Source organism: Harpegnathos saltator, unplaced genomic scaffold (assembly GCF_003227715.2).
Source record: "Harpegnathos saltator strain DR-91 unplaced genomic scaffold, Hsal_v8.6 scaffold38, whole genome shotgun sequence".
NCBI classification, from domain to species: domain Eukaryota; kingdom Metazoa; phylum Arthropoda; class Insecta; order Hymenoptera; family Formicidae; genus Harpegnathos; species Harpegnathos saltator.
The window spans coordinates 3,073,606-3,092,591 of record NW_020230183.1 but is presented as its reverse complement, the minus strand read 5'-3'; the positions used below and the strand labels follow the sequence as shown (position 1 = coordinate 3,092,591).

General features: G+C 45.3%; 1 protein-coding gene across 1 annotated transcript in view; it reads left to right on the top strand.

Moving 5' to 3' along the window:
- Positions 1-5,146: 5,146 nt before the first annotated feature.
- The window catches only part of Cad87A (cadherin 87A), a 168,432-nt gene continuing 154,592 nt past the window's right edge, over positions 5,147-18,986 (top strand). The window contains exon 1 of the mRNA XM_025300681.1: positions 5,147-5,268. Within this exon, the coding sequence (XP_025156466.1) occupies positions 5,147-5,268 (122 nt within the window). The remainder of the gene's footprint in view (positions 5,269-18,986) is intronic.

Below are 18,986 nucleotides of genomic sequence, written 5' to 3'. Positions count from 1 at the left end.
AAAAAAAAAAAAAAAAAAAAAGGAAAAAAGAGAATACTCGTCCCAAAGAAAGTTAAAAAGCCTATCGCGCGCCGCGGCGCGCGCGCTGCAAGATCGGAAAGGATCGCGCGATCAGCGGACACGCGCCTCTCTCGGCGACGTGTGGTGGTTCGGGGAAAGCGTGGGTGGCCATTTTCCTACGACGCAGGATTTTCTCGTCCGCTCGCATCTTACAGTCCGCGTGGCTCGTCGACTCTCCGATTGCCGATTTTCGCTTATTACCTCCTTTCTTCCTCTCTTTTTGCGCTGGATATCGAATATATGAACGCGCGCGGAAGACGCGCGGGTCACTTTAGACCCGCAAAATAAGTAAACGCTTCGCGCAACTCGAGAAGAAGAGTGAATGACAGTTGGCGACTGGCTCGCAAGGCCGTCATCTCCTCGAGATATGTATTTCGACACGTTTGAAATCCCCCTTTTCTAATTATCTTTATATCCTGAATTAATTTACCTAAAACTCGCTCACTAAATTTCTGTGCATTAAATTCCTGCGTAATTAAGTAGGCCTTTAGGTGTATAAGGAGAGGCACAGGGATGTAGGAAAATAAATTTTATAACAATTTAAAGTAGCGCTTAAAAGTACCGAGAGGAATGTAGGATAAGACACGAGAAAAAAAGTTCAAACACTTTAATTAATTAACTTGAAAAAAATTATGAGCGCGTTTGTAGGGCGGCACTTCAAGGCACCGCCAGGATATAACGGGTAACTTAACTCCAGCGTGGTCGAGTATCGTGGTGGAGTATCATATCGGGACGAAAGTTCCGCAGAAACGTCCGCGGGAAGAAAGGACATTTCGTCGCGCGATGTGTTGACAGGCGTCGCTTGAGCAATTAAAAATCACTCGCTCCGGATCTTCATAAAATTGCCGAAAAGCTCGAACGGACAATTTCACGCGCGCTGCGAGATTATATAGTCGAACGGAAATACGCGAGCTTTCGCGCTAACTCCAACGAACGATCACGGCGATCACGAGTGCGCGTAAAAAGCGCAGCTCGCGAAAAGTCGCGCCTCTCTCGCACATATATCGGCGCGTGACTTTCCGATCTCCCCCCCCCCCCGCCCGCCCGCCTCCATATCTCTCCGGGACAGAGAAAGAGGCAGAGGGAGAGGCCGTTAGTAGGTCGTCCATCAAACCTCTGGTCATCGTATCCAATTATGAGGGAGAATCTGCGAATCTATTATGGACGTACGGATCTATCAGTTCATTTCGGATTACACGTCGATGGCGGGCCCGGTGATTTACGGCCGGCGTCGAAACCGATCAGGTAGCTGCGCGTTGCAGCTACCTGATCGTTCAACGCCTCATCGCCAACGCGATTTTTCTCTCTTGTTAACACATGGGCTCCGAAATTTTCCGGAGCACATCGGCCATCCGCCGTTGACCGGCCCTGGATTTTTTATTGGTGCCCTACTACATATGGCGAATCATATTTAATTACACTCGTGTGCACCAGTGCAGAAAGTTCCTTTAAAAAGAACATATCCGTTGTGACAGTATGTATATAATTTGATATATGTGATATATAATTATATATATATATGTATGTATGTATGTATGTATGTATACCGGGTATATCTGACCACCCGTCCACCTCGATTATTTTGAAAACGCGACATTTTAGAAAAAAAATGTATCAGAGAAAAGTTGTATGGTTTTAAGGGGAACATAAAACGATTATATCAGTTTGTTCACAGATGGCGCCACTTTCGAGATATATTCACCGATCGTTACTTTTCTGAAATGGAAATCCCAATTTTTTATTACATCATCTTCTTGTACCGATTAATTTGAACAATTTTTTTTTTAAACCGTTTTTTTATTTGCCCGATAATTTTTGAGATATTTAAGGAAAGGTTGGTAACTTTCTCAACATTTAACGTATGATACCTCGCTGACTGTTTGTTGGAAGAAAAAATGGTATTAAACTTTTTTACTCTATTTAGTCTCAAGAATATATTGCTAATATATTGCAGTAATGTCCTAACTTCTGTTAACTTATCAATTTCTGGGAATTTTAAAAGTATCAAATTAATCAAAAATCAGAGCTCTATTGTATATATATATTATATATAAAATAATATATATATATATAGTATAATATATTATGTATTATAATATACTGAGGTATGTAAAGCACAATGGGTCCAACCTATCTTTCATAACATTTGTATTGCCAATATTATCAGCCCTATAAATGACGGCGGACTATCGCAACTCTTATTATAGCAACTCTAACTGAAGCTGCCTTGAGGCACTATCTGGTTATCAAATGAGCTGAGCTATTTGAAATTGACTACATTGCGGCATTGACTACAAAGTTTGAATACGCCACTAACGATCTTCTTTTGTTGTTGTTGTTATTGTTGTTGTTGTTGTTATTGTTGTTGTTGTTGGCTGGCCGCGCTGTTGATAGCGAGGGTGATGAAGAAATCGCTATGACAGGCCAACAATATCCGGTTTTAACAATATCTGGTACACCAATGTGTTGACCTCCAACCACGTTCCTCCCCGCAAAGACGCGAGCAACAGTTCACAGCTGCCACACTCGCGACTCGCGACGACGACACCTTGAAGGAGAGAGTGACAACTCGTCAGACAATCGACGTTCCCGCCACTTGGAGATTAAGTCATTTCCCGCCGATTCCAGCAAATTTGTCCCCGAAGGGTAGCGGCTCGCGCTGGAAACGTGCGAATTCATCACGCGCAGAGCGACGCCGATAGTTTCCCTCCCGCCCTCCCTCACCTCTCTTTCCGCTTCTCTTCCGCTCAAGTACCACCGCCCTCGTCTTCATACACCACGAAGGAGGGTGACACCTCTCACTCTCTCGGGCAGGCATGTCGTCGCCCTGGCGACACGGAGAGGCGGCCGGGCAAAATATCTCTCCCATTCCGGGAAGACGCACGTGAAGGACTTGCTCTCTCTCTCTCTCTCTCTCTCTCGCGCGCGCGAGAGAGAGAGAGAGAGAGAGAGAGAGAGACAGAGAGAGACAGAGAGAGAGACAGAGAGAGACAGAGAGAGAGACAGAGAGAGACAGAGAGAGAGACAGAGAGAGACAGAGAGAGAGACAGAGAGAGACAGAGAGACAGAGAGAGACAGAGAGACAGAGAGACAGAGAGACAGAGAGAGAGACAGAGACAGAGACAGAGACAGAGACAGAGACAGAGACAGAGACAGAGATAGAGAGAGAGAGAGAGACAGAGACAGAGACAGAGAGAGAGACAGAGACAGAGACAGAGACAGAGAGAGAGAGAGAGACAGAGACAGAGACAGAGACAGAGACAGAGACAGAGAGAGAGAGAGAGAGAGAGAGAGCGGCATGCCAAGGAGGCTGCGGAGACAGAGAAGAAGCCGTGGAAGATTAGGAGAGGGCGGGGAGGGGAAGGGCGAGCAAGCACAGAGAGGCTGCGAACGGCCAAGTTTCGCAGTAACAAAAGCGGAATAGATCTCGGGCCGAGAGGCGACCTTCGGCCGCCATTGTTAACCGGATAATATCCCGTCGTCGGGGACTATTTGGCCCGCTGTCGGGTTTGGACGCACCGATGGCGGCGGGGCAGACGATTGACTCGTCGCAGGAGCCTCTCTCGGGAGGAGAGAGAGCCCACGGACAGTAGCGACAGGACAGGAAGCGGGTGGAACGCGTGAGGGGGCGAAGGGGGGTTCGCTCGAGCGCGATGATTCAAAACGCTCTCTCTCCATCTGCCGGGCGTAATGGCCGATCGATACGGCCTGTTTCTCGCAAGCTCGAGACACACGGCGAGCCTTGATCCCTGTTATCGTCGTCCTGCCTGTCCTGATCCTCGTCGTCCTCGCCGTGTCCCGCTTCCTTCTCTCGTCCTGCGCCGCTCCACGTCGCGTCGCGCTGTTGCGGCGGATAAGAGGCGGGTCGCGGCTATCGAAGTCGTTGTGTGCGTCGGGCAACAGGCGAAGGAGAGAGGAGGGGGGGGGAGGAACTTCCGTGTGACTCGGAAGGACGAGAACACGCGCGATGGGGAAAGCGGAAATTAAAAAGCTCGGGCGCGCTAAGAGCGTGCGACAGGAGGGGGTGGTCTACAGGGTGTCCGCGGAATGTAACGCGGGTCTGGAATAAAAATCGTAAGGTCGTGAAAAAAGAAAAAAAAACTGGTCAATCGCGATCGGCCAGTCTTCGACCGGAAGGAGAATAATCGAGCGCGATTGCTTGATTCCCCTTACGACCTTACTTTTCGGTTTCGCTTCCCGTTGCGGAGCCGCTTTAGATGCGCGAGCGCTCGTTAAGGGCGCTCGCGCATCTAAAGCGGCGCCTTGAAGTGCCGCCCTACAAACGCGCTCATAATTTTTTTCAAGTTAATTAATTAAAGTGTTTGAACTTTTTTTCTCGTGTCTTATCCTACATTCCTCTCGGTACTTTTAAGCACTACTTTAAATTGTTATAAAATTTATTTTCCTACATCCCTTGTCCCTTTATACCGCTCGTAGCTTTTTTCGCGAACCGACGCGGTAGCGTGATGGATACATCCGCGGCCTCGGCAGCTCGCAAATCTTCTAATCCCTAGTTATTCGCCCTGTGGTATTCGCTTGATGGGTAGAGAGAGGGCGGGGGGGGGGAGGACGGAGACGTTGGGATACAGTCGAGAAGGCCGCTCGCGGAGCGGAATACCGCGCGTCGCGGATTAATCCGTTGCCTATTCTTTTCCCGCCGCGGCCACGCGAAAGTTGTTGGCGCTAAAGCAGCGACACGCTAAAGTTGGCGCTAAAGCAACGCAGCGGCGCGGCCGGAAGTTCGCGTAGCCGAGCTCTCTTAAAAAGTCCGATATCTCGGCCGAAATTTCCCGTCCGGAGTCCAGAGAGTTCGCAAGTTATTCCGTTTCTTCCGTAGAACTCTCTCGGCAATATCCCGCTTTATGCCGCACTACGCGCCGCTCGTTGGATTGTTGCGCGCGATCCGTATCGGATTACTTTGTGATAAAGACTCGGGAAACGCTGGGAATACCCGCCGCGCTCACGACGTTGCGATCCGCGGCTCGTAATCCTGCGCGAGGCGGCAAGAGAGTTATCTTCCGCGAAGCGAAGCTGCGCGACCGCACCGTTATGATTTTTGACGATTAATTAAAAGGGGGGGGAAATAATGAGCGAAGTTCGAGACTGCACGGTGAAACCGAATAATAAAGGTGGAATGTTTTATCTTTGCAGAAATTGGCAGCGCTGCGAGCCTGAGATTGCGTCCAGCCGAGGGCTACGCCACGAGCCGTATGTGTTTTAATTGTTATTGTTGCATGGTATAATTAGATTGTTATTGCCGCGACCGTATAATTAGGTTGATTCCTAGTTTCACGTTGGAAGGCCCGGCGATCGTAGCGGCGCGGGGCTGCGCATCGTCGAAATACGCGATATAATTACATTCCCCGGCGCCGTTGGCGGCGCACCCTCGCGACCAACACCTGCGATCAGCTCTTAACTGCGACTTACCTTCGCCGAGTTCCTCGGGAATACGTGCAAGAAAGAGAAAAAAAATATCCGTTTGTCGAGAGCGAACTTGAGCGCGAGATTACGCGCGGTTTCGCGCGCTCGCTGACTTTTACGGGCGAAATCAAATCAGCCGCGTTGAGCGAACGTAACTTCGGACATCTAACGAGAGATCTTATTCCTTCTCTCTTTCTTCCTTTCTTTCGTCCGCCGGCTCTCCTTCCGCGGGTCGTAACTTTTTATAAAGAAGAAAAGGACGAAAAGCGCGAGCTGACCGGGTTACAAAAGTATCCTTCCCGACCGCGGCACAATCCCGCGCGTCGGCCCTGGAAAGCGCAATAGAATCTGGGGAATAATCGAACAACTTCGAGCGGAATCGCGCTTGCGGAGTAGCGCCGTAAAATACCTGCTGCCTGATGCTTGAATCGACATAATTTCATCGACGACGTTCACGAGCCGCGCGGAATCGATTCCGGGATCGCCGCACGGCCGACTCGGCGGTTGCGCAATGGCGTCGTCCTTTCACGGATGCAGCTCGCACCAAGAGAGTGAGAGAGAGAGAGAGAGAGAGAGCCTGGTTTTGCGCCGAGCTTCCGGCGGCCGGCCTCTTCGTAGACTGGCGCGAAATTGAAACATCGGACGACACACTCCGATCGGGAGACGCTGTGTCTTCGAGCGTTGTTGCAGCGCTTTGCAGCTTATAGACATACAGGATGCTAAATTTCAAACGTAACGGATAAAAAATCGATGAAAGATATTAAGAAAAGCTAAAACACTATGTTCTATGATCTCGAAGGGGAAAGAGAATGGCATTATCAGTTTTTTATTTGGAGGGCATTTTCAAGGTCAGTCGAAGGTAAACTTAATTTGTTTAAATAGAAAGCCCAATTTTTTATTATATCTTCCTTTTCTACCAATTAATTTTAACTACTTTTATCCAAAGCATTTTTTTATTTGCCTAATATTTTTTGAAATATTTAAGGAAAACTTCTTCAACATTTAACTTACGATATCTCGCTGACTATTCGTCGAAAGAAAAAATGGTATTAGACTTTTTTACTTTATTCACTATCAAGAATATATTACTATAATAGTGCCTTAACTTTTGTTAACTTATCGACTTTTGGCAATTTCAAAATTATTAAATTAACAAACGTTAGGGCACTATTATCGTAATATATTCTTGATAGTAAATAAAGTAAAAAAGTCTAATATTATTTTTTCTTGGAACGAACAGTTAGCGCGATATCGTAAGTTAAATGTTGAAAGAGTTACCAAGTTTTCCTTAAATATTAAAAAAGATATTAGGCAAATAAAAAAATGTCTCAGACAAAAGTTGTTAAAATAAATTGGTAGAAAAAGAAGATATAATAAAAAATTGGGCTTTCTATTTTTAAAAATTGAGTTGACCCTCAACTGACCTTGAAAATGCCCTCCAAATAAAAAACTGATAATGCCATTCTCTTTCTCCTTCGAAATCATGGAACGTGTGTTTTAGCTTTTCTTTAATATCTTTCATAGTTTTCAAGATTTTTTATCCGTTACGTTTGAAATTTAGCACCCTATATATATATATTACATCTTTTTTATGTATTTTTTATATGAAATTATACAAAAAGTCATTATTTTTTGCACTTTTCTCTATAACTTACGATTTTTATAATTTTATCTTATATATGTATAAAACACCGATTGTGCCTCTTCAAGTACGCAAAATCGAAATCGCTCGACTAAGCAGAGTCGACGACACGATTTCTCTCCAGTTACGGGCGGGATCCTGCGGGCCCCTTTGGCGGCCGCGAAAATCCGCCCAAGGCTGGCCATCTCCCACGGTCTTCCATCTCGTCGATGGGCGACGGAGCAGCGCTTTGTGCCTTTTGTCGCGGTTCGACGCTACATCGCCGCCGCGTGTTTCGGCGTTCGCAGCAAACCGACGTAATTACATGGGCGTATAAATTTCGGCGTCCGACGTAAACGCGTCGCGTTGCGTCGCGTCACCGGCTTCGATTGCAATCGAGCTTGCCGGATTTCAAAGCGGGCCTCCCCCCCCCTCCCCCGAATCCTCCGGCCGACTATATCGAGTCATGATTTGCCTTTGGCTGCACGCATGCGGCCGCCGTATCGCCAGCCGCGTATCCGCGCTTTCGCCTCGTAATGCGTAATTCCGCGCTCGCATCCGTGACATTGAACGTTCCATGAGCGGGTCGCACGAGTCCTGACGATGATATCTCGTCCAGGACGATGCGGAAAAATCTGACGCGATGATCCTACGGTGCTCCCTTTGCCGTGTCGCGTTGAGCCGCGCGCCAAGCGTCACCAACTGCACCGAATGGATCAAACGGGCCTGGCTACCCTTATAGACATTTCTTAGGATTTTCCCAGATACAGTTTAGATTTCCAACTGGAATATCCAAATTTGTCCCAAAATAGGTTATCATCATCACGATACCAATTAGAAATCCCATTCTTGTCCCAAAAATGGGTTCTCTATCTAGAATCGGAAGAGAAATAACGTGTAAATTCCAACCTTTTTTTATTAATGCAATAGGGATAATACAAATGTTTTTTATAAATTATTAATAAATTGTTCCGTATTCGTACGTAATATAATACATTTTCGTTTTATACAATGTATATATAGAGTATATTTTTATATTTGGAGATAATTTGATTAATTCGTACATGTGTAAATTAGATGAGTTTGTCGGATATTTATATATATTCTTTATTTTTTTAGCTCGAAAGCCTTCTATTGATATTTTTTCATAATTATTTCTCTCGCAAACAATTTGAGTTATTTTAAAAATCGAATTAATATATATATATATATCATATTATTAATTCGGTTATGTATATGCATTATTGTTGTATATATAAGAGATAATTATTACATATTAATATTTACAATAAAAAATATATATGGTTTTAAATACTCATTTATTTTATAAAAACTTCCCACAAAATATTGTTTCAAGTATTTATGCTTTAAATATTTACATTTTACGAGTATATGTGTGTATGCATATATATGTAAAGTATAAATATTTAAGGTATTGTACATCTCATTCTTATAGAATGTAAAATGAAAACCAGAAACCAGTTTTTGGGAAAACGTTGAGAGTGACCAAACAGAATCTGTTTGTGTTTCCCATTTAAAGTCGCAGTTTTAAAACATTACATTTCTAACTAGAATCTGTATAGATTTCCCAGTTAGAACCCAAACATATTTTGGGAAATCGGGATAGAACCCAAATAGATTCTAAAACATTTTCTATACGGGTAGGATTGCCAGATGCGAAGTGACCATTTCCGGATGACATTTTTTGGGCGACGTTTGAAAAATAGCTTGTTGGAGAATTTTTATTTAAATTTCAGAGGAAGGGTAAGACGGCTGAGAGACGCTGCTGTGCACGCGCAACAAACAAATGAACCGTGCGACCTTTTATCACGAGAATGGCTCAGTTGACATAAATTTCCTCAATTTCCACGTCGAAAAATTCGACCCTACAAATCGCGGTGGCCGCTCTCAGGTTTCTCTCTGGTACCAGTTGAAAACATGAATGTTACGATTTTGTTGAGATTCTGATTTTCCGGGACAGAGGACTTAAATTCCTGGACACGGGACAAGCTTAAGGATTCCGGGACATCCCCGGAAGTCCCGGCCATCTGGCAACCCTAGCGAGGGCCTGGCGGACCCTCGCGAAATGTAGACATTTCTTTACGCGACTCGTTGATACGCCGAAATAATCGCTTGTCCTCGTTCCCGGCGGCTTTGAGACGCCTTTCTCGGTTAGCCGCGAGTTCCCTCTCGATGGCAGTCGATAGCGCCCGCGGCGCTACGACGATCTCAAGGGAGCTATCTTTGTGACTTTAATTGCATTCTCGACTCGGGACCTCGGAAAAGTGTGTCGGCTCGTCTCCGGTCGGAAAAAGAGCGCGATTCCCCGCGTTATTTTCATCCTGATCCCGAAAACGGCCGTGTTGGGACAAAAATGGAGTCCCCGATTGGCGTCATCGTGGAATATTTTATTTCGGGGCAAACTCGGCCATTCTGGCCGACATTTAAGAGTACACGAGGTTTGATCAAAAAGTAACGAGAATTTTTAATTTTCTCGGGAAGTATTCATTTAATCTTCAATGTTTATCCCATCTCCTTCAAAGTAGTCCCCCCTGTGATATTATACACTTGTGCCAACGTAATTTCCAGTTTGAGAAGCATTGGTGGAACGCCTCTTTAGGTATCGTCTTCAGCTGGATCGGCTGGATTTCGCCTTTATCTCATCTATTGTTGAAAAACGTGGCCCTTTGAGTGTCCTTTTGAGTTTGGGAAATAGGAGAAAGTCACAGGGGACCATGTCCTGGAGAATAAGGTGATTTTGCGGTGGTTACGCGATGCTGTTTTTGTTGGAAATTCCGCAGTTTCGGAACAAATTCTGCTGCCGTTCGTTTCATGTTCAAAATTTTAATAAAAATCGCTTCGCATGAGCCGTATGAAATTCCTATTTCCTTAGCAATCTCTCTAATGGCGATTCTTCTATTAGCAAGCACAATCTCTTTAACTTTTTCCACGTTTTCATCAGTGGTGAATTGGTGCTAGGACGCCCAGACCTCGCATCATCTTCGATGTTTTCTCGACTTTCCTGAAAGAGTTCGTGCCATTCATAAACTCGTGGTTGTGACAGGAGTATCGTCGCCAACAGCCTTCTTTAACATTTCGAACGCTTCGCTGCACTCAATTCCGTTCTCAACGCAAAACTTCAGACAAACTTTCTGATCCGACTGATCTCGCCACACAAAAAATCGCCCAAACACCCTGAAGTACGTCTCGCTCATTCGCTGGCCGGGCACAAACTTAAAGGCCATCGCACACAAATGAACGTAAGCGGTAAAGAAACTGACCAATCACAATCAATTATTCTCGTAAGTTTAAAAATGGCGTCCTTAAATTTCGATCGCGATTGGTCGATTTGCTTACTGCTTACGTCTTACTGCTTAAGTTCGCGTTTGTGTGTGATGGCCTTAAGCGCCTCGCAGCTGCCTGAAAATTGACACGTACACTCGTGAACTAAAAGGTATGTGCACCGATTTTTTCTTGACTTCGGAACGCGCTCCAACTTGAGGAGAAAGACAACCACTGCTTCATACGTCAGCGCTTATTACGAGAGCAGAAGGATGGCATATACGAGTGTCAAGTAAGTAGTGATTGTGGCGTAGACACAAATGTCTTGAAGACTTTGAGTTATAATTGAAGAAATGAAGAAAACAAATATAAGTGATTGTGAAGAAAAGTGGCAAAAGGCTTCATAAAATTTGCAAAACAGCATATTAAAGGAGAGTATTAATTGTCTGATAATATTTTAAGTGCAAAATATTTTTAAATTTGAGTGTAAGTTAAAAAAAAGTTATAAACCATAATTTCTTTAATGTTAATAAATTTGTCATCGACGTTGAATGAATATATATATAATGCTATTATTTCCATAGGTGAGGAATTATATTATTGTGTTCAGCAGAAGTAACCAGCAGACCAAGTTGAGTGATATGAGTATCTTGTTAAAAAAATATCACTCGACTTGGTCTGCTGCTTACTTTTTATGAGCGCAATAACATAATTTTCCACCTATGTAAATGATAGCATTACACACATATTCATTTAACGTCGAAGGCAAATTTATAGCTATAATATTACTTTTTATAGCTACAAAAAATATTTTTCACTTAAAATATTATTAGACGATTAATATTCTCCTTTAATATGCTGTTTTACAAATTTTATGAAGCCTTTTGCCACTTTTCTTCACAATCACCATCTGTTTCCTTCTTTTCTTCAATTATAACTCAAAGTCTCCAAGACATTTGTGTCTACGCCACAATCACTACTTACTTGACACTCGTATATGCCATCCTTCTGCTCTCGTAATAAGTGACAGCGCTGTCTCCTCAAGTTGGAGCGCGTTCCGAAGTCAAGAAAAAATCGGTGCACATACCTTTTAGTTCACGAGTGTACGTCACTGGCAGTGCGGCTACCAACACACAAAACAAAGAATCAACTGATTGGACAAGATACAGCGCGCGCAATTTCAAAGTTCTCCTTACTTTTTGACCAAACCCCGTGTATGTATGTATGTATGTGCGTGCTGCGGAGCGGGGAGAGCCTGAGAAATTTACCCGCGCAGATCCCGGGAGAAAAGTGGCACGGACACAATTCGGGCGCTGAATAATCCCGACCGGCGCGCATTGCACGCACGAGGTAATCGCGCGTCGCATTCTCTCGCCTCTTTGCGGGAGAGAGGCTAATGCGAGAACCGATACCTCTCAGGATATTACAGCCACAAAGCGCGCGCACATGTACACGCACACACACACACACGCACGCACGCACGCGCGCGCGCGCGCGCAAAGCGCGCAGCTCCGGGGCTTGCCGAATTTTGATAATCGATCCGGACGCCGCGGAGCGTCCTGATACGCGAACATCAGCGGGCGCCATTGTATCAACGCGGATTTCGCATTACGCGAATGTCCAGCCGTGATAGACTGACGTATTCCGACACCACCGTGTTGTCATTATAAACCGGCTATTCGGCTACTCAACCCCTGCCCCTCCGCCCTCCCTCGTTCGGGTATTGGTAGAAGTAACAGAACAGAGAGAGTGGACAGGAGCGGGGGATTAGCGCTTTCGTCGTCGTCGTCGTCGAGCCGCTCAGTGTTGGAACTGTTGTTGAGGTGATTCACTGTCAGGCGCGCGTGAATTCGAGCCATCAGCAAAGACACCAAACTCGCTCGCGGGATGCCTAAGGATGTCCGCCTGATCTTCCTGATCTCTCTACGCTCGCGACCTCGTCGATTGTCTGCCGGACGAAGTAGAGATGCCGATTTTAAATCGATTTAATCGGAGATCGATTAATCGGAGCCTAAAAGAGCGATTTCAAGTCGATTTCCTGGAACCGAATTGATTCAAGGATCGATCTGTAAATTCTGAAAATCGCCAACACGATTTTTTCAGTTTCTACTAGTAATATAGTTTTTTTTTTTAATTCTTTTCACTTGTAATATTTGAACTCACTTAATGGCTGCACGACGTACATTATGTTGCCTTTAGATCGATCTCCCATGGGCGTAAATTTTCAGCGGAACGCAACGCGCGAACCAATCACAGCCACTCCATATAACAGTATATATTATATATATATATATATATATGCATATAATAGTAAACGTGATTTCTTATTTAATAACGTTTAAAAACCCTTGACTGATGTTTCAATCAAACTAATTAAATCCTTAGCATAAAGATTTAAAGATCTTTTTCTATCTTGCTGTGGCCATACACAACCACACCTAACCAAAAGAGTACCATCTGTTTAATTTCTTTAATTCATATTAAACTTTATATGAATTACACGAGGTCTACTTTAGAGTGTAGAAATTTGACAGATAGTATATATATATATATATATATATGCTAGAGATGTGCGAATCAAGAATTTTTATGTCGAATCGAATCGAATCGAATCTCATTTTTTTAATTCGAATTCGAATCGAATCGAATCATTAAAAAATTTAACATGACTATTAAACATGCACACAATGATGGAAGGTTTTAATATGAAAGGGGATATTGATGATATTGTAATATCATCTTAAAGTAAAATATATATTTAAATAATTAAAGCAATTTATAATGAAGTTATTAATTATAAGTTAAGTTAATTACAAGTTAAGGGTTCAAACAGGCCCAGATGTCTCGTTTTGTACTTGATGCGTGCAAATATAATGCACGCTAATATATTTGATTCGTAATTGAATCTTCGATTCGAAATTTTCGAATTGTTCGGATTCGAATCATAGGGATTCAGATTCGAATCGAATCGAATTACATTAGATTCGATTCGAATTCGAATAGTTCGCACATCTCTAATATATACTTTAATGAGTGGTTCACTTTACCGATACGAATGCACACCGATTCAAATCGATTTTCTAAAATCGATTCTTTACAAACCGATTTTCTAAAGATCGATTTTTTTTCTCGTGATTCGTATCGATCTTTAAATCAATCTGTTTGAAAAAAAATCGGTATCTCTAGGACGAAGGCTGCAGGCGTCGTTCTCGTCGTAGGAAGGCTTGCTCGTCCCGGAACGGAGAATGCGTCGCTCGAGTTCTCACGCGGCGACGTGCGTGACGTTGGCGTGAAATTTTCAGACATCCGTCCGACATTTCTCGAGGAAACTGGAGAAAATCGCGTCTCCGCGCTCCAAGCGGCGGGGAGGAGACAGGGGGACACATCTCGCGACTCCTCCGCGGCCAGAATTTCTCGGCGCGATATCGAGCAGGTGCGCGAAACGGAGCAGATTTCGCGAGTTGGCGCGCGGGGGACGACGGGAAATCAAAAGGGTCGAAAGGTCGAGGGCGAGAATGACGACGCGCCGGCGAAACGAAATTAACGCCGCGCGCCGCGACGTCTTCCTTCTCTGCTTCTTGCCGCGCGGTGGGAAAGTCGCCGCCGCGTGTTATTTTGTTTCGCCGCGAGTAAATGCGTCCTTCTCGCCCGCCCCTTCTCTCTCCGCTCTCCTCATTTAAATTTTTATTAAAAACACCAACGCGGCGCCGAGTGTTTCCCCCCTTGTTTTTGCGACGAGTTTAAAACGTTAACTTGCAATTTCGCGACGCGACGCGGCGCGAGTACGCGTGTATTAACAATGTAGATTAGCCGGGCGCGCGCAACGATTCGCATGTCGCGTTGTCGACGCAAAAAGCGCGACGCGCCGTAATTGTAGTTTGCTTTTTTAATTGGCGGCAAACTCGACGCTTCGGTATTTATGTTACCTAATGAAACGCGCGGCTGGAAAGACACAGACGACGCGCCGAGTGCGTGATTTGCACGCTAGGATCTGTCGAAAAGTGCCGGTCGAAACATTTCGGGAATGGGCGATAGAGAGAGAGACAGAGAGGGAGGGGAGGGAGGAAGAGACAGAGAGAGAGAGAGAGAGAGAGAGAGAGAAGCTTGCGATCGGCAACTACACGTACTCGTGCTTCAAGTAATTCAATATCATCATGTTATAACGACGAGAGAGAGAGAGAGAGAGAGAGGGGGGGGGGCGAAATTAATCGGCACGCGATCAAAGTTCCGCATTAAAAGGGACATCGCGGCTGTTCGTCGTCCAAAAACGGCCGTCGGCGAAAACAATCGACCGACGATGGCGATGTATCAGCGACGCGGCGGGTGTTCTCGCAAGGTATCACGACTGGGAGCCCCGAAAAATGCCTCGGGATTGGATCTGGGATGGTACTCGGGTCGCCGAGGAGGGAGATTATCAAGCAACGAGCGCGATGAATACTTCGGCTGCAGCGAGCATGAATAATATCGACAGACAGGGGGATAGAAAGGGAGGGTTTATCGCCAGGCGGGGAAGGGAGAACGAGCGAACGAGTGATTGAGAGCAGCCGCGAGGCGCGGGGGGCGGGGAAGGTGGCTGTTAAAAAAGTTGCGAGAGAGAATTGTACGGTAACGGCTCGTGAAATAAGGCAAGTTAACGGACGCGCGGCGATCGAGTGAAAATAAGGCGCATGCAAGCGAGATAATGACATCGCGCCGTGTCTGTCTTCCGGCGGGAGTGCTTTAATTCGCGGGGCGCCGCGGTTTGCCGCGCGTGTTTTATACGTAATCTAACATCGCCCGCCGGCTCCCCCCTCTCCCGCCGCGGTTCCTCCGCTCCAACTCATTCCGCAACTTGTCGGTTACATGCGCCAAGATGGGCGGAATGTTACCGCGCGGTTTACGCTTAATGCGCCTTGCTTCTTGCGAGAGGCAACCCGACTCTCTCCGCTCGTGTCTCCGTGTCTGCTTCGTGTGCGCGTGAGTGTGTATATGTGTGTGTGTGTGTGTGACTCTATCTATTACTTCACAATTAGCGCGCAGACGGTGAAAACGAGACGTCGAAATATACAGCGCCGCGCGCGGCGCGAACGTTAATTCTTAGGCAGTCGCTCGCCAAGTAGCTGCATTGATTACCACGGCGGAAGTGTCTTCTTTGGAGCACGGAAGCCATCTGTCGCGCCGCGAACGAGAGAGAGAGAGAGAGAGAGGGAGACGCGAGTCCTCGCGGAGGAATTACTTGTCGTTGAGAAAAAGGTTGAGAAAAAGAAGACAACTACGCTCCTTTGAGCGGCAGTTAATTTTCGTCAAGTGACTCTCTCTCTCTCTCTCTCTTCCTCTTTAACCTTCAAGCTCTTCAGGAATATTAACGTATACCTAGGTGTATCGGTTGTCTCTTTTTTTCTTCTTAATTTAGACGACAAAGGCAGGACGAACGTTACCTCAAGTAAATACTCACATTGGCGACGGAGAGGGATTCTGAGTTACTCGCTACCGCGAGTAAATTTTCCACACGAAAGCCCATGAATGAAGAAAAATCTCTTCATGAAATCTTCTTCGAAAACGTCTCGATCGACAGATGTCATATTAACATTACCTTCGAGCGAAAGTGCTTTCTTCCGGCTTTAATCAATTCGCCAATCCGTGAAGAGGTCAGGTCTCCTTTATGTGGGTGAAAAATTGCCCCGGTCAGAGCCGTCTTTGACCAGAAGCAGCGAAGGGAGCAACGCGCTGCGCTCAAAGGGCCGACAGTGAACACGCGGACATGGATCTCAGGATACGACCTCAAGATATCCGCGGAGGATATTCCCACGCGAGTAATTAGCGAGGCGAGTTTTATCACCGCTGCCCTCGAGAATCGCGCGAGACGCTATCGCGGTGCATACCTACGACCTTATCTCCTCTCGCTACCTTATCTCCTCCCCCCTCCCCCACATGTTGAGTAAATATTTTTTCAGTGACGGCAAGTCTGCAAAGTACCAACATACACAGTTGTCCTCCGCGAGCGGATGAGAAAGGTACACAAGATCCCGGGACGTGGCGCACACCACGACGTTGAAGCACGTGTGTGTGTGTGTGTGTGTGTGTGTGTGTGTGTGTGTGTGTGTGTGTGTGTGTGTGTGTGTGTGTGTGTGTGTGTGTGTGTGTGTGTGTACAAGAGAGTACTTTGAGCCTGAGCGGAACAATCATGAACGCTTGACGTTCGGTTGTGTCGGTAATTCGTTGTCCGTTGGAAATTGAGAAAGAGAGAGAGAGGGAGAGAGAGAGAGGGCGAAAGAGAAACTTCCTTAATTAAAATCTATGCGAGGTTTGCTGAACTTATTCGACAATTACTTTTCGCGATATCTGTTTTGGATCGCGCGCCGCGCCGCGCTCTTGCGAACGTAAACTTCTTCGCCACGGCGGATCTTGCGCAACAATCTCGCCGGTGCTAAATTCCACTGACGCGTTAGGATTGTATCTGCCTTCGATAATCTGCAAAACCGAAACTTCGCTGGTAATATGAAACTTCGATTATATATATATATATATATGTATATATAGAAAGACCGAAGGGATGAAGGGCGGGAGGTGGAGGGAGGTCCCGGTTAACTTTCCGACGTCGTAACGAAATTCAACGGTGAGTGCTCAAAGTTATCCTTGCGGGCCCTTCAAAGGGCGCGCAGGGCTGACCGACATCTTAGGAATAGCGTAATCGCTGCTTACGTCATACTTTAACAATCGCGTTCGGCAAAAGCTTCACTTTCGGAAAACACGTTTAACATTTTTCCGCCTTTGTCTCCTCCTCCCCGCTCTTCCCCCTCCCTCTCTTCGTCTCTCTCTCTCTCTCTCTTCTTTTTTCAAACGTACGCCATCAATCGCGCTCTCGCGTGTTCACATCGATCGAATTTCCGCGTCACGGCGTAATTTTCAAATTTCTTTTCCTCTGCAATATTTCGCCGTTACGTTCGAATTCCCCTGCGGAAGGAAGGAGGAAGGGGCGAATCTCCGCGCGCGGCCGTGAAAAAGGCGTACTCTCTCTCTCTCTCTCTCTCTCTCTCTCCTCACTTATCCCGCGGCCGAATCGAATGTTAACGAAGCAAAGACGAACGCCGGAGATAAAACGGTCATGTCGATAGATTCCGCGCGAAATAGACCGTTAAATTCTACAGTTGGATTGCCCCCTTCCCCCCCGCCCCTCCCACTCGGTATCTCACTTCCTCTTCTTCTCTCTTCCTCCTCCTCCTCCTCCTCCTCTCTCTCTCTCTCTCTCTCTCTCTCGTCCATTTCTTTCCAGCTCTTTTACATTAATCGTCACGCTTCATTAAACCTTTATATCCCAGGCTTTCGGCCGGGAAATGGATGGCTCGGCGGCGATTTCACCGACGTCTAATTACCCGACTCGCGAGAAGATGTTCGCGCCCCTCCGAGTCTCTCCTCGTTCCGGCTGGCCGGCCGACACAGGTCGCGAGCCTCGCGTCGAGAGATCGAGATATCTCGATCCCGCGGGAGAAAAGGATCCGCGAGCGTCGAAGAGAGCCGCGGCTTCCGTCCGCGCGAAGCACATAAAACGCGCGCTTGCTCTGCAGACCTTTAAAGAGATAGTCTGGACATTGGCCTGAAAATGGCCGACTCAGTGTGTTCTCTTTAGCTGCACAATGGTACAATAAGTACCAGTTCAGTAGTGCAGTCAGAAGAACAGATCTTCAGTATTCATCGTTAGACCAAAGGTGGGAAAGAAAGAACTGATCTGTCTGTTTCGTTGATATTATTTATATATTAATGTGTGATAAATGAAGGTATGTAACATTAAAAATGAGGAAAATATTTTTCGTGTTTAATAATAGAATTACAATATTGCGAATATTTTTCCTCTCTAACTTTGCGCCAGTTCGTCGTTATTCGCGATCTTCCCGAAGAACACTGAGATCATATTATATATTACATATTACACGAATGAAAACTAATAAGTAGTACTTACTAGCGGAAAAATTGTAATATGTGTATAAAACTAAGAAATGAAATAATGCGTTATTATGTTTATAGAAGATGTCAAGTTAAAAAAAAATAAACGTATAACGTTTTATTGATAAATATTGAATTCGTTTATGAAACTTTTTACTTTTCATGTATTTATGCTAAATAAAGTAATGAACGGCGCTATCCAGGAGACACATTACTTGACATTTGTCTCAGCGGTACTATTATTATCAAATCAGAAGTACATTTTAATCCAAATTATCTACCCGTTCGCGCTAAGTAAGCGAAGTTTCCTATCGGCGCCGCCATTTTCAAGCCACCAGTCACGTAAACCAATCACGCCGAAGCCAGTTGTGTCCGGACTTTCTTTAAGGGTCTCTAGTTTTAGGGATGGGCGATACAATAGAAAATATCGATATTTCATATCGATACGTATCATAAATAAAAATGTCGATACATTAAAAATATCGAATAAAAAGTATCGATATATCGTAATATCGATACCACTAGTATCCCTATTTTTTACTATGTACCCACTATATACTTATTTATTGATTTATACTTGTTTGTATTAAAATCTATTTGTAGTTACCGTTTTTGGAATGCGTTTCGGAAATAGATGTATTCCCAGTCATTTCATAGAAAAAAAGGAAGGAATCCAATTATA